Source organism: Physella acuta, unplaced genomic scaffold, assembly GCF_028476545.2.
Source record: "Physella acuta isolate Inbredline_101_S28 unplaced genomic scaffold, ASM2847654v3 ptg000398l, whole genome shotgun sequence".
Lineage (NCBI taxonomy): Eukaryota > Metazoa > Mollusca > Gastropoda > Physidae > Physella > Physella acuta.
Window position 1 is genome coordinate 389,315 of NW_026731917.1, and position 13,369 is coordinate 402,683.

General features: G+C 35.1%; 1 protein-coding gene across 2 annotated transcripts in view; it reads right to left on the minus strand.

The window, feature by feature from the left end:
• Nucleotides 1-1,189: 1,189 nt before the first annotated feature.
• LOC131942261 (TPR and ankyrin repeat-containing protein 1) overlaps nucleotides 1,190-13,369 on the minus strand; it is a 39,497-nt gene continuing 27,317 nt past the window's right edge. For both annotated transcript variants that reach the window (XM_059302021.1, XM_059302022.1), the window contains exons 48-63: nucleotides 12,096-12,247; nucleotides 11,875-12,001; nucleotides 11,323-11,462; nucleotides 10,863-11,060; nucleotides 10,284-10,496; nucleotides 9,734-9,960; nucleotides 8,761-8,929; nucleotides 7,999-8,289; nucleotides 7,556-7,764; nucleotides 6,637-6,802; nucleotides 6,185-6,442; nucleotides 5,231-5,344; nucleotides 4,924-5,128; nucleotides 4,031-4,122; nucleotides 3,188-3,442; nucleotides 1,190-2,071 (exon numbers count right to left, since the gene is read on the minus strand). In XM_059302021.1, coding sequence (XP_059158004.1) covers nucleotides 1,760-2,071; nucleotides 3,188-3,442; nucleotides 4,031-4,122; nucleotides 4,924-5,128; nucleotides 5,231-5,344; nucleotides 6,185-6,442; nucleotides 6,637-6,802; nucleotides 7,556-7,764; nucleotides 7,999-8,289; nucleotides 8,761-8,929; nucleotides 9,734-9,960; nucleotides 10,284-10,496; nucleotides 10,863-11,060; nucleotides 11,323-11,462; nucleotides 11,875-12,001; nucleotides 12,096-12,247 — 3,128 coding nt within the window. In that variant the 3' untranslated portion in view covers nucleotides 1,190-1,759. The remainder of the gene's footprint in view (nucleotides 2,072-3,187; nucleotides 3,443-4,030; nucleotides 4,123-4,923; nucleotides 5,129-5,230; nucleotides 5,345-6,184; nucleotides 6,443-6,636; nucleotides 6,803-7,555; nucleotides 7,765-7,998; nucleotides 8,290-8,760; nucleotides 8,930-9,733; nucleotides 9,961-10,283; nucleotides 10,497-10,862; nucleotides 11,061-11,322; nucleotides 11,463-11,874; nucleotides 12,002-12,095; nucleotides 12,248-13,369) is intronic.

Consider the following 13,369-nt stretch of genomic DNA (forward strand, 5'->3'; position numbering starts at 1 on the left):
GTAAGGAATACCAAGTGGTATATAGGGTCAGGTGTAAGGAATAGCAGGTGATATATAAGGTCAGGTGTAAGGAATACCAGGTGGTGTATAGAGCCAGGTGTAAGGAATACCAGGTGGTGTATAGAGTCAGGTGTAAGGAATACCAGGTGGTATATAGGGTCAGGTGTAAGGAATACCAGGTGGTATATAGGGTCAGGTGTAAGGAATACCAGGTGGTATATAGGGTCAGGTGTAAGGAATACCAGGTGGTATATAGTATATAGGGTCAGATGTAAGGAATACCAGGTGGTATATAGTGTCAGGTGTAAGGAATACCAGGTGGTATATAGGGTCAGGTGTAAGGAATACCAGGTGGTATATAGGGTCAGGTGTAAGGAATACCAGGTGGTACATAGGGTCAGGTGTAAGAATACCAGGTGGCATATAGGGTCAGGTGTAAGGAATACCAAGTGGTATATAGGGTCAGGTGTAAGGAATAGCAGGTGATATATAAGGTCAGGTGTAAGGAATACCAGGTGGTGTATAGAGCCAGGTGTAAGGAATACCAGGTGGTGTATAGAGTCAGGTGTAAGGAATACCAGGTGGTATATAGGGTCAGGTGTAAGGAATACCAGGTGGTATATAGGGTCAGGTATAAGGAATACCAGGTGGTGTATAGAGTCAGGTGTAAGGAATACCAGGTGGTATATAGGGTCAGGTGTAAGGAATAGCAGGTGGTGTATAGAGTCAGGTGTAAGGAATACCAGGTGGTATATAGGGTCAGGTGTAAGGAATACCAGGTGGTATATATGGTCAGGTGTAAGGAATACCAGGTGGTATATAGAGTCAGGTGTAAGGAATACCAGGTGGTGTATAGAGTCAGGTGTAAGGAATACCAGGTGGTATAGAGGGTCAGGTGTAAGGAACACCAGGTGTAAGGAACAACCTCCAATGGTCATGGTTTGAGATCTCCCAGTTTCCTGTAAAGGGAGATCACTCAGTTTCCACTCAGCACATCAATGGACATGTTTTGTCTAGATTTAGTCACATGACCTTTGGTGACCAATCAATTGAGGCCTCAAAGACAATAGATTGTCACAACAACACAACACAGCATTCCAGTGGGTAATGAAATAAAACAAACAAATTAAACCATTCTTACATTAGCAAAATGAAACTCATTCATCTAAAATGAAAAATCTACCATCCATGAGATTGATACAAGTTTAATCAAACAACAATGATATTCCACAAACTCAAATAAGTAACAAACTTAATTAAACAAAGCAAGAAACATAAAAACCTTCTCAACCAGAACCATATTGAGAGTGGAATGTTGTTTTTTTCTTTAACATCAACCAAACAAATGGCAACTACAAACTTAAGTACAGTCATGTTTTTGTGGATTGTGTAACATAACCAAATATTTCAATAAAAAACTGATAACTCAGTGTACATGAATTTAGCAAAACAAAAATAATTTAATAAAGTGATTTTTTAAATGAAGTATTATAATTCTTACATACTATTTTGATTCAGTTTATTTTAAAACAAGCTAAAACTTCACAGAAAGAAAAGAAAATGAATAGTATTGGATATGTTGCATAAATACTGAAACAGAAAGTTATCTTGTAAAACACATCTAGTTAAAGACAATATGAAGAAGTTAAATTTTTCTAGGTTCATTTTTTAAACTTAGAAATCAAGTCAAAAATGTTTTCATGACTAGTTCCATTTACCAATCACATGACAGTGTGTTTCTGTTGGTAGTAAATGTCAATCAGCTACTATTGAACTGTTTTCTAAATCTTGGTGGTAAATCTCTCTGAAACTCTTCCCTATTCCTATTGTTGTATCCCCTTCCTCGACTACTAATCCGTCTGCCATTTTGATAAACTCCTTGCCCTCCCCTGCCAGGGTAATTAGCTCCTTGTCCTCGACCACGATTCTCCCACTTTTTCTCCCTCGGTCTCTCGGGATAATTGTGTTCCACATTATCCCCTTCACCCCAAACCTCTTTGATCTCTTCCTGATGCTCTTCTGACAGTTCAACTTGACTTGATGCTTCCTTCTCCACATTCACGTCTTCCTTCTGTCAACAACACAAAAATAATTTAATTTTTAGGATTCATAAACTATAATCTACCTGAGCATATTTCAGTTTCACTAAACTAAACTATAATCTAACCAAACATATTTTAGTTTTACTAAACTAAACTCTACCTGAGCATATTTCAGTTTCACTAAACTAAACTAAACTCTACCTGAGCATATTTCAGTTTCACTAAACTAAACTCTACCTGAGCATATTTCAGTTTCACTAAACTAAACTAAACTCTACCTGAGCATATTTCAGTTTCACTAAACTAAACTCTACCTGAGCATATTTCAGTTTCACTAAACTAAACTCTACCTGAGCATATTTCAGTTTCACTAAACTAAACTAAACTCTACCTGAGCACATTTCAGTTTCACTAAACTAAACTAAACTCTACCTGAGCATATTTCAGTTTCACTAAACTAAACTCTACCTGAGCATATTTCAGTTTCACTAAACTAAACTCTACCTGAGCATATTTCAGTTTCACTAAACTAAACTCTACCTGAGCATATTTCAGTTTCACTAAACTAAAATCTACCTGAGCATATTTCAGCTTCACTAAACTCTACCTGAGCATATTTCAGTTTCACTAAACTCTACCTGAGCATATTTCAGTTTCACTAAACTCTACCTGAGCATATTTCAGTTTCACTAAACTAAGTTATTGGCCTAAGTCACACTTAAATCTAGACTTCACCACATCACTTTATGATGTCATGGACCACACAAGAATTTTTATAACAAGGTGTTAAAATTTGAATTCTTTTCTAGGTCACTCCAAACAAGGTATTATCTCCCTTAAACATTTGTTTACCTAGCAGCTGACCAGACTTATCTGCTCCATTACTTTTGTAAATATACAGCATTATATGGCCATCATAAACACACAGCCATGCACACTGTGAAAGTGACTAGTCTTATAAGTTTCCTTTGGGCAGGGAAGTCAAACTAAAAAATTGCAATAATCCAACCAAGATCTAAAGTCAAATCTGGAAAGACCCAACTTCAAGCCTGACAAGGATTTACCCATAACCTCTTAACCAGGCAATAATCCACTTGATAGATGAGGTTACTTACCACTGAAATGTTACAAAATATTTGACTTACATATTTCTTATGTTGATCTTCAATGCTCAGCTTCTTTTCAACAAAAATATCATTTAGATAGGAGAACTGACGCAAGACTTCATCTCTCTCCAACCATTTTCTGTCATCTTTAATCTGGTTATATGACTTGTTGAAGCTCTCTAGTTTGTCAACGACTTGAGCCACGTCCATCTTAATGGCAGCATAGATGTCAGACTTTTCCTCAACTTCAAACTCTGATAAGAACCGCCTGATTTCATCAAGTTTTCCGTGGATCTAAACATTAAACGATATATAAAACCTCAATTTTTATGTGGATCTAAACATTAAACGATATATAAAACCTCAATTTTTATGTGGATCTAAACATTAAATGATATATAAAACCTCAATTTTATGTGGATCTAAAACAGCTTGTGTGGATGTAAAAATGTAATGATATATAAATCCTCAACTTTGAGTGGATTTAAAAAAGGAAACAATATTTAAAACCTCTAGTTGTATTATTGAAATGACAATTGAATGGCCAATTGATTAAAAAGTACACAACAAGAACTTATTAAAAAATTGTAAAAAAGATTGCAGCTTCTAAAATTGTAACTTTGTTGGTGGTATTATAACGAAATGCACAGCATACATTTTTACAAAAAAAAAAAACTTTTAAAGATCAAATTTTCTCTTGCCGAATGCAAGTTTTGTATATTCTGCTATGGCTGGCAAAGTGACTACTTTCAAATAGTCGGTAGCTAATGAAAGGTTTGATCCTGTAATGTGGATAGCTGGCACCTTCCTACTTATATGTTATAATGTTATAGTTCCTGTAACTGATACTATTTGTATAACATGAATCACTTTAAAACTTACATGAGTGGCATAGAGTTCCTTGAACTTCTGAAAAGCTGTTTCATTTAGTTTGTGAGCAACACTTGCGTAGTGGGAGTATTCATCTTGCTTGTCTTAAAAAATTATATGCAAATGGTTAATCATGCATGTCCAATAAGTGAAAAAAATAGCAACTAAGCTTTCACACAGGAAATAATGTATTTGCTACAATGCATGTTATTTTTAACCATTTATAGTCCTATGCGGCTTCGATAGTCAAAGAATTTTCTTTCGTGGTACATTTCTATGGGTCCATTTTCTTGTTCTATCACTAGTGGTTAATTTTCTAAGAATTTTTTAAAGTTACTATTTTTTTTTGTAAAATTAGTGCAATATAATTAGTAAGATTAAAACTGATTAAAATGCCTCTGCTGTTGAATCAAGCTTTATTTATAAAGTAACTTTTACAATAATATTGAAAACGAAAGTAGCTCCAGTGACTATGTTGAATTTTTTTTTAGCATTTAAAATTAATTTTTAATTGAAATAATATTAGAAGTTTTTCTGAGATTAAAGTTATTTTTATTTATTAGTGGTAAATTATTAAGCTATTTGATGTCAAAAATAATAAACTTAGACCATTTTCCTGCATAATGCTTGTTTAATTTTTAAAAAGGTTTTTTTTTAAGTGTATGTGGATATTTTAAAAAGTTTTGTGGTTAAAATATGCGTTGTCCTTTATTCTAGACATAGGAGAAGTAAAATCGTGTTTATGCCTGGACTGTAAAGAGTTAAACAATATAAAATCAGTGATGATCTATTTCCACTGCTCTCATGTCAACCAAGTGCTGAGATATTACAAGTAATTAATGAATCTACATGTAAGCACAACAAACAAAACAAATTAGAAAATTGTGGATAAAATGGCATGGTACCTTCAAGTTCCAAGGTGCTTGAATCAGCTCCAACTGTGACCTCTGGCCCACTTATGCCTCCAGCTGTCAACTCCTGTCCACATATGCCACAAAAATGGGATTTTTTGGCAAATGAAACAAACAGTTCTTCCACTTCAAATGTTCTAAACAATTTATTTTTAAGTCGGTTTTTCATTATACACACTTTTAGGAAGCGAATAATTTTCTGTAAATAAAAAACAATTTGAAAATGACATGAGACTATGCAGAAAAATTTAAATCAACACGATAAAAACTGGATTTAATTTAATTTTAATACAGGGTCTACCTTTAATTTTAATTTCTGGTCTTGTTGGGCACATTTTTGTGCTTCCATTTCCCTTTTCTTCTCTTCCAATTTCTTCAAATCATCTTCATCCATCACCTCACTGACACTTGCTACCTGTAGGAGAGAGGAAGTGAACTTAGACTTACTGATTTGGATGAGATGGGAGATAATACACTGGCTGTACCTTCAATAACAAACACAATTCATTTTTGGGAAATGATTCATTCATAAAAACATTTATTTCCACAGATATATGTTAGAAAATGTAATCAATTGCTAACTTTGAAAATACCTTAAAATGTAAATGATGTTTTGAAGGTAATTAAAAGAGTGGTATATGCTTCAATCTCAAAGATGACATTAATGGGAGAGTAAAATAAGAGAAAGGTAGTTAAATAGAATAACAAGTAGCATAAGAGGTAACAAATAAAATAACAAGTAACATAAGAGTTGGCAAATAAAATAGCAAGTAACATAAGAGTTGGCAAATAGAATAACAAGTAACATAAGAGTTGGCAAATAGAATAGCAAGTAACATAAGAGGTGACAAATAGAATAACAAGTAACATAAGAGTTGGCAAATAGAATAACAAGTAACATAAGAGTTGGCAAATAGAATTTCAAGTAACATAAGAGTTGGCAAATAGAATTTCAAGTAACATAAGAGTTGGCAAATAGAATAACAAGTAACATAAGAGTTGGCAAATAGAATAACAAGTAACATAAGAGTTGGCAAATAGAATTTCAAGTAACATAAGAGTTGGCAAATAGAATTTCAAGTAACATAAGAGTTGGCAAATAGAATAACAAGTAACATAAGAGTTGGCAAATAGAATAACAAGTAACATAAGAGTTGGCAAATAGAATAACAAGTAACATAAGAGTTGGCAAATAGAATAACAAGACAAAGTGATCCCACATATTAATTGAATAGATAATGAAAATAGAAATGACCTTGACATTGCTGGACTCTGCCAAATCTTTAAGATTGACATGAATGAACTCATGCTGTGGATAATCTGCTATCTTAAGGGGCTGCCACTTGAGGGGACACGACTCTCTGCCGAGCCACTGACAGTCATACAGGGATACATCTCCTTGTGACCTGACAAAATCCTCAGTGGCGACTGTGACATCTTTAAATGTTGTGGCCTGTTTTACCAGACTCACAAGTTTGGCCAATGGGGCGGGCATGGACTTGGTAACAATTAGCTGCAAGTTTTTTTTAAATAGTTAAAAATCAAATTTGAATGGAGAAGTGGTAAATATATCTTGAAACTAAACATAACTTTTTATCGCAATATTAACTGCTGCATTGTATGTATGTATACAAAAATTCACATAAATTAAAAAAAAAAGTTTTCATATGACTCAAATAACAGATAATTGTGTGCAATAAATGTTACCTTAAATAGCTCTCTCCTGATCTGCACCTCATAGTTTTTATTGATAACAGCATATGGGATGTTGAGCAAACAGACCAGGGCTAGCAGTAGGATGCGTTCAGCCAGAACATACTGTGCTGGGGTTTGTGCACACATCTCATTAAAGCAGTTGATCAGACTAAACTTGCTGAAATCAGTGATAAAGTCTTAACATTATTTTTATGCAGATCTCATCAATACAATACATTTAATAATATTTTTAGTGTAATTATTTTCATTTTTTTATTTAGCTTGGCAAATGTAGAAGGGCCTAACGAACTTTTATAAAATGCTCAATTTAGCCTGTATATTTTTGATCAAATTAAAGATCTAACATCCAGCTATAAGCAAATCATTGGGATTCACACAAGTAAACCTTGGTTTTGAAAATCATAATCAGCTTAAATTAGGAGCTTTTTAATGGTAACTATTTTGAAGTGCACTAGCTTACATTCAACCAGTTAAAATCTGAGCTCTATTGTCCGATACCTTTTGTTTACAGATGTCTTAAAACTCTCCCACCTGCTTTAATAAGTTGTTACATCACTGGAGTTCCACACAACACTTACCTAAACTCATTATGGCCCACAAGAAAGTCGCTGATGTGATCCTGTCTTTTGATTGATTCTAGAGTACAGTACACAACACTTACCTAAACTCATTATGGCCCACAAGAAAGTTGCTGATGTGATCCTGTCTTTTGATTGATTCTAGAGTACAGTACACAACACTTACCTAAATTCATTATGGCCCACAAGAAAGTTGCTGATGTGATCCTGTCTTTTAATTGATTCTAGAGTACAGTACACAACACTTACCTAAACTCATTATGGCCCACAAGAAAGTTGCTGATGTGATCCTATCATTTAATTGATTCTAGAGTACAGTACACAACACTTACCTAAACTCATTATGGCCCACAAGAAAGTTGCTGATGTGATCCTGTCTTTTGATCATGAACTTGACCTTGTGTGGCTGGTACTGTGAGATCAGCTGCTGTATTGTGTTTTTGTGTCCAGCGTTGTCCAGGCAATGGTTGACCAGGTTGACATTGGCAAACAAATTGCTTGTCATGATGAAAGGGAAGGGCTGACTGCCCCCACAACAATGCTGTAACAAAAGTTCATTGGAGTCTAATACAAACTCTGACTAGCTTGTGCGAGTAGTTGGTTGAACATGTATTTGCTACAGATGTAATATAAAAACACCTTTGCGCGTTGGTCTAATCTGTTAGAGATTTACATGACATGAAGCTATCTGTATAAAAACATTAACAGGTTCTAAAAATGTCAACTTAATCATACATATATGTGTAGATATACACTAGGCTCTATGTGGACTTACATGTGCTATGAAGTACCAACTGACAGTAAAGTTGTATTCAACCCAGAAGACTAGATGATCCAGTCTTGGCATCAGTTTCTTCTGCCCACGAAAACCTAGAGAGCTGAGCATCTTTGTGAATGTGAACAAGGCTTCATACGGATCAAGGGAGACAATAAATTCCAATGACTCCACAAAACGGGCACCTAGAGTTTCAATGAGAACCTCTCCAGATTTCGTTCTATAGGGAGGATGAAGGGCATATTTGTTGGTCTTTTTAAACCATGGCTTCTCAAGTTTCATTAGCTGCTCCTGAAACAAAAAAAATCATTCAGTAATTAGAGACTTTAATTCAAAGCTGTCTGGTGTCTGTATCACAGTTTGCCAGTGTAAATGATGGGGCCACTATTAAACTGAAATGTAGAACTAATTGCCATCTCCAACATTAAATGATAATCGCCCTGAAATAAATTAGCATTATCATTTTCAGTTTGTGCCCAATACACATGGATCATATGAAGTAGAGTCCATCTGCTTCAGAGACCTCGGCATATGAATGGATAGTGTGGTCAGTACTACGCCCAGCTGCCTCTGTTTCCCAAACGTAAGTTAGGTACCCATCAGAGCTGTGTGGACTCAGGGACGTTCCACTGAATTTGAACCCCGATTCAAACTCGAGATTCTCTGGTAAGCAGTCTAGCTTTCTACCGCTAGGCCTCGCTGTGAAATAAATTATAAACTGTCTGTAATCTTCAAACTGTTTTGAGTTAAATAACATTGTACCTCTAAATTCTGAACTTCTTGAGCAACATCAAGATCTTTAAGTGCGAGTAGCTTAGAGTAGAAGGCAGCTTGGACAATCCAGTCACATGATTTACACTGCTCTTTCAGGAGACTTTTTGATATGCCCTTTCCTACTCGGCCTTGGTTCAACCACAAGTAATGAAAATATCTACATGTAAAATAAAAACTCATGACAGACAGATTCAAACTTAAGCAGCTTTATACAATAGCATCTTCTTCTTCTTTGTTCTTAATTTTAGTGTTGAAAGGAATTCCCTCCAACACAATTAAGTATACGTGTCAACTGGTTATGTGCCATTTTGGCCATTGATTCAGATTTCAGCCTGCTTTTCTTTTCGGATTTGCTTCCATAGCCTTTGTCCAACCAAGAACAAACTACAAGGCAGCAGTTGTTTGATTTTGGAGTTGTCTCTCCTAGATGAGTAGCTGTCCCCAGCTATCGAGCCTCATCTGCCAGGGGTTCAAACTCGGGACTTATTGGTTCAGCGACCTTGAGCTTAACCGACCCGACCACCTCCTACAATCAACTTAAAGCGTGCCACATATATATATATATAGATCATGCAGCCAACATATAGTTTATCTGCATCTTGTAACCTTTGTGGAGTCCTATGATAAAACAAAAAATTTTCCCCAAATCTTATAGCAGACAATAAGTCTGTTACATCATGCCACAGCTGTCCTTACATGCTGGTAGAACATTAGAGAATAATGGAGGTTAATTCCAGCAAAAACAAAGCAGTTTTCCCATTGGGTGGGCCCTAATTTTTACTAATATTTTGTCTGGAAAACACACTTTGTATATTTTCATCACACAGAAGAAAACTCAATGACAACAAAACATAAAACTAAAATTTTTATTTGTGCTTTGATTGATTAATTCAGTTGTTTTAAAAAAAAACTAAAATAATAATTTTTTTAAAGAGTAGACATTTTACCCCAGTTAAGTTACCTTGATACTTGTGCCCTGCAGTCTTTGTGTAAACTTTTCATCAAATTGTTAACATAGTCTTGGCTAGCTCTTGTAGGTGGGTGCATGACTGGCAGCAGCAGATCAAGCAGTTCTATCACTGACAGCCACTCGGCATCTCTAAAGGTGAACCCATTCAAGGAGATCTTAGCTCTACTCTCCTTGTCCAGTTTCTCTAGACCAGTTTGTAGGCAGTAGTCCAGCTGCACCTGGAAGTCAATCAATCAGATCTAAAATAGAGCCTGTTGCTAATATATGACCATGCAAGTAGCTAATGTTATATGACCATGCAAGTAGCTGATGTTATATGACCATGCAAGTAGCTAATGTTATTTTACAACCTTGCATATTATGAAAGCTTCTTGACACATTTGTTTTCTATTCACCATCTCATATTTCTGGTGTACACATGGAAAACATTGAATTGGTGGGAAACTAACACAATAAAAGCTACTCGAAATGAACATAAATTATTTTAAATTAAAAAAAGAAAAAAAAAAGACTGCAGTGAAGTAACAAAAAATTAACTTACACAACAAGAGAAAAATTTGAAAGCTTCTCTTTCTTCTTCTTTTTGTGTGATGAGTTTGTGCGTAAATTTACAGTCAACCAGATCACACTGGCGCCCCTCTATGTAGTTTCTGCATGGGACATATTGTGGCTTCAGCTTGTCTAGCTGAGATTTTATCTTGTCCACCCACGAGTAAATCTTTACACTGATATAGTTAGCCACTTTTTTTGTTGCCTATAAAACAATGGTTGACAGAAGAAATTATGAAACACATTATATTTAATTCTATGAAACTTTAAAGCTTTTATTTCTCTTCCTTTCATTTTTTTAATTTCGGGATAATTACGCTCTTTTATCTTGAAAGTTTTTAAATCTTCTAAAATGGAATGATATAATACTGTTTTAAGTAAAATTGTGTAATAATTAACTCTGGTCCAAGTATATAATTTCTTGAATTTAATTTTACACATAATTAAATTTTTTGGTTATTCATATCAACATATTCTGTGTAATTTTATTGAAGTTTAATTGAAAAAGAAAATGACAAGCGTTGAGTAGGTTTTAGTTTGCAGCTTGTATGTATAAAGTTAAAGCAGAAACCTCCTCTCTGTCCACCGTAACAGCCTTGTTTTGCTCCAAGTCTGTGGGCTGGTCCATGAACCTGCCACACATGGGGTACTCCAGGGGGTGCCAGCTGACTTGCTGCTTCTCAGAGTCCACACGCATGCCATAGAAGTGTAAAAACAGGCGCTGTTGCTCACTTTTGTCTGGCTTGGTGCTCAGTAACATCTCCACCACCTGCAACATGACAGGCAAAACATGCAGCTCCAGATATACTCATAGCTTATGTTGGTACTTCCTACGTATCAGAAACTCATAGTTCAATTAAAATGGTGGTAATTCATAGGTATAAAAACTGATGGTTCACAATGAAAAGTTTAAAATCATGAATGATATAATATAATATATATATATAAAATTATATTATATATATAATATTTCAACCTGATTGTTAAATAGACATCCATATATTACATGCATCTAAAGTGAGTTGACTTACAGCCAGTCCTAGGGTGATGTTCCTCAAAACCTGATAACAATCCTCCAATGTGGCCAGACTTTCTCCAATCTCCATGAGAGCAGCAAAACTTTCTAATTTACCTGCTTCATTCAGTGGCTTAGCTCCAAATTTTTTCATTGCTGAAATCAAAAACATCATATCAGGTGTTTATACATTATATATATTCTGCTTTGGTTACATGATAAAATAAACATAAGCTGAGATTTCTCCCACATAAAAATATCAAATTTAGTCCAATCTGCCACAGGCAATAAGTGCTAACAAAAAAAGATGTCATATTACTACAAAAAACCTTGACATTTTTACCAATTATTGCTACCCAGTTATTTCCCATTTTGTTATAGTTTCTACTATTCAATCAATTTATTAATGACTAGTTAAAAATAAGATTTAAATTAAGATAATAAACTGTCATTAGAACTACTGCAAAGTTTGAAAGAAACTGTTCTGAGAGAAATGGGTCAAAGTCAATGTACGGAATTCCACGAAAACAAAACAAAAAATCACGGTGACCTAAGCTTGTCAACACACCTTTATTGATTCGCTTGGGATCTGCTGTGTGTTTGCCTAGAATTAAATTAGCCATGGCTTGTCCATTTTTGTCTGTTTGTTCAATATAGACATCCAGTGCTTTGTTTGCATGTTCTTTTAACTTTTCCTAGCAAAATAAAATGGGTAATAATAATTTTAAAAACTTTTCAACAAAAAATTTAAAAATTAACCAAATTCCAAGATTAAAAGAAGTAACTTACTATGTCAAACTGTTCATGTGTTTCATATTTGAAGGCAAGCACTAGGTGTATTTGTCCAATCAAGTCCTTGTGCAATCCATCCTTGGCATACTCCAGAGCCTTGTCTGTCTCACCAGTCATCAGCATCAGAGTTGCCGCTTGTTCTGTGTCACCTTGTTTTATGGAAACACAAAGAATATTGCAAGCCATTGATCCAATCTTAGATTTTTTTTGTTGATAATATAAAGTAGGTTTGTTCCATTAGGAATGTTTGTCAATAGCTACAAAGTCAGAAGAAAATAATAACATGGTCTTGAGATATAAGTGACCCCTTGCACCAAGAGCAACTTCAACTGTGTATGTATAGCTAGAACAACAGGTAGATAAATTTGGCTCTAAGTCATATTTGGTGGAAAGTGTTGGTTTTATGACACTCATCTTGTGGGTTCGGTACACTAGATAGTTTTATTTGTATCTTTTAAATGGCTAAACAATGGTTCATGAAAGACCACAGTATATTTACATTATTTAAATATGGCTATATTTACTATGGGTAAGGGGTAATTAGCACAAAAAATCTGTGGTATACAGCTGCAATATCAGATTATGTGCTTCTAGCGTAATCAAGTGAAACTTTTGACTAGCTTTCCATTGGGGTGCCACATGTCCTGCTGACCAGTTGCCTCTCCATCCCCAGCTATCTTCAGTGTCTCACCCAGTGTTAGACTTATCCATTAATTATGTTCTTAGTGTCCTTTAGTATGGCAGGGAATGCTGGAGGAAAAAAACCAGTGCTACAAGACAATTACTGGACTTCTTCCAAACTAAGTGCCTGTGAAGCATAAATGGCATGTTGAATGGGCAACTACTGAGGATGAGGCCTGATGAAATTACAGCAATGGCACTTAAGTGGATGCCATAAGGGAAGACAGTGTAGGCCCAGGGACATGAAGATGAACAGCCAGATAGCCAAGAAAGTTTCCAGAGACTGGGAAAAATGGAAAGAACTTTCTCTGTGTGTCCTGACCACCAACAGGAAAAAATGACTATGATGTTATCTTCCCACCATTTCTTTTGCCTGCATCTTTTGCCCGGCATATTGTCTAGCAGGAAAATCTTTGCAAGTCCTGATTACATTGTCAAATGATCCTAGTTTGTTATTTTAACTGTCCAAAGATCTTCATGATGCTTGATCAACTTTTGCATTCTGTCATCAATGGAGAAGAAATTTTATGTGATTCCCAGTCTCTTTTAGAAGAATCTCATTTCCATAACCAACAAGGTATATGTTTTTA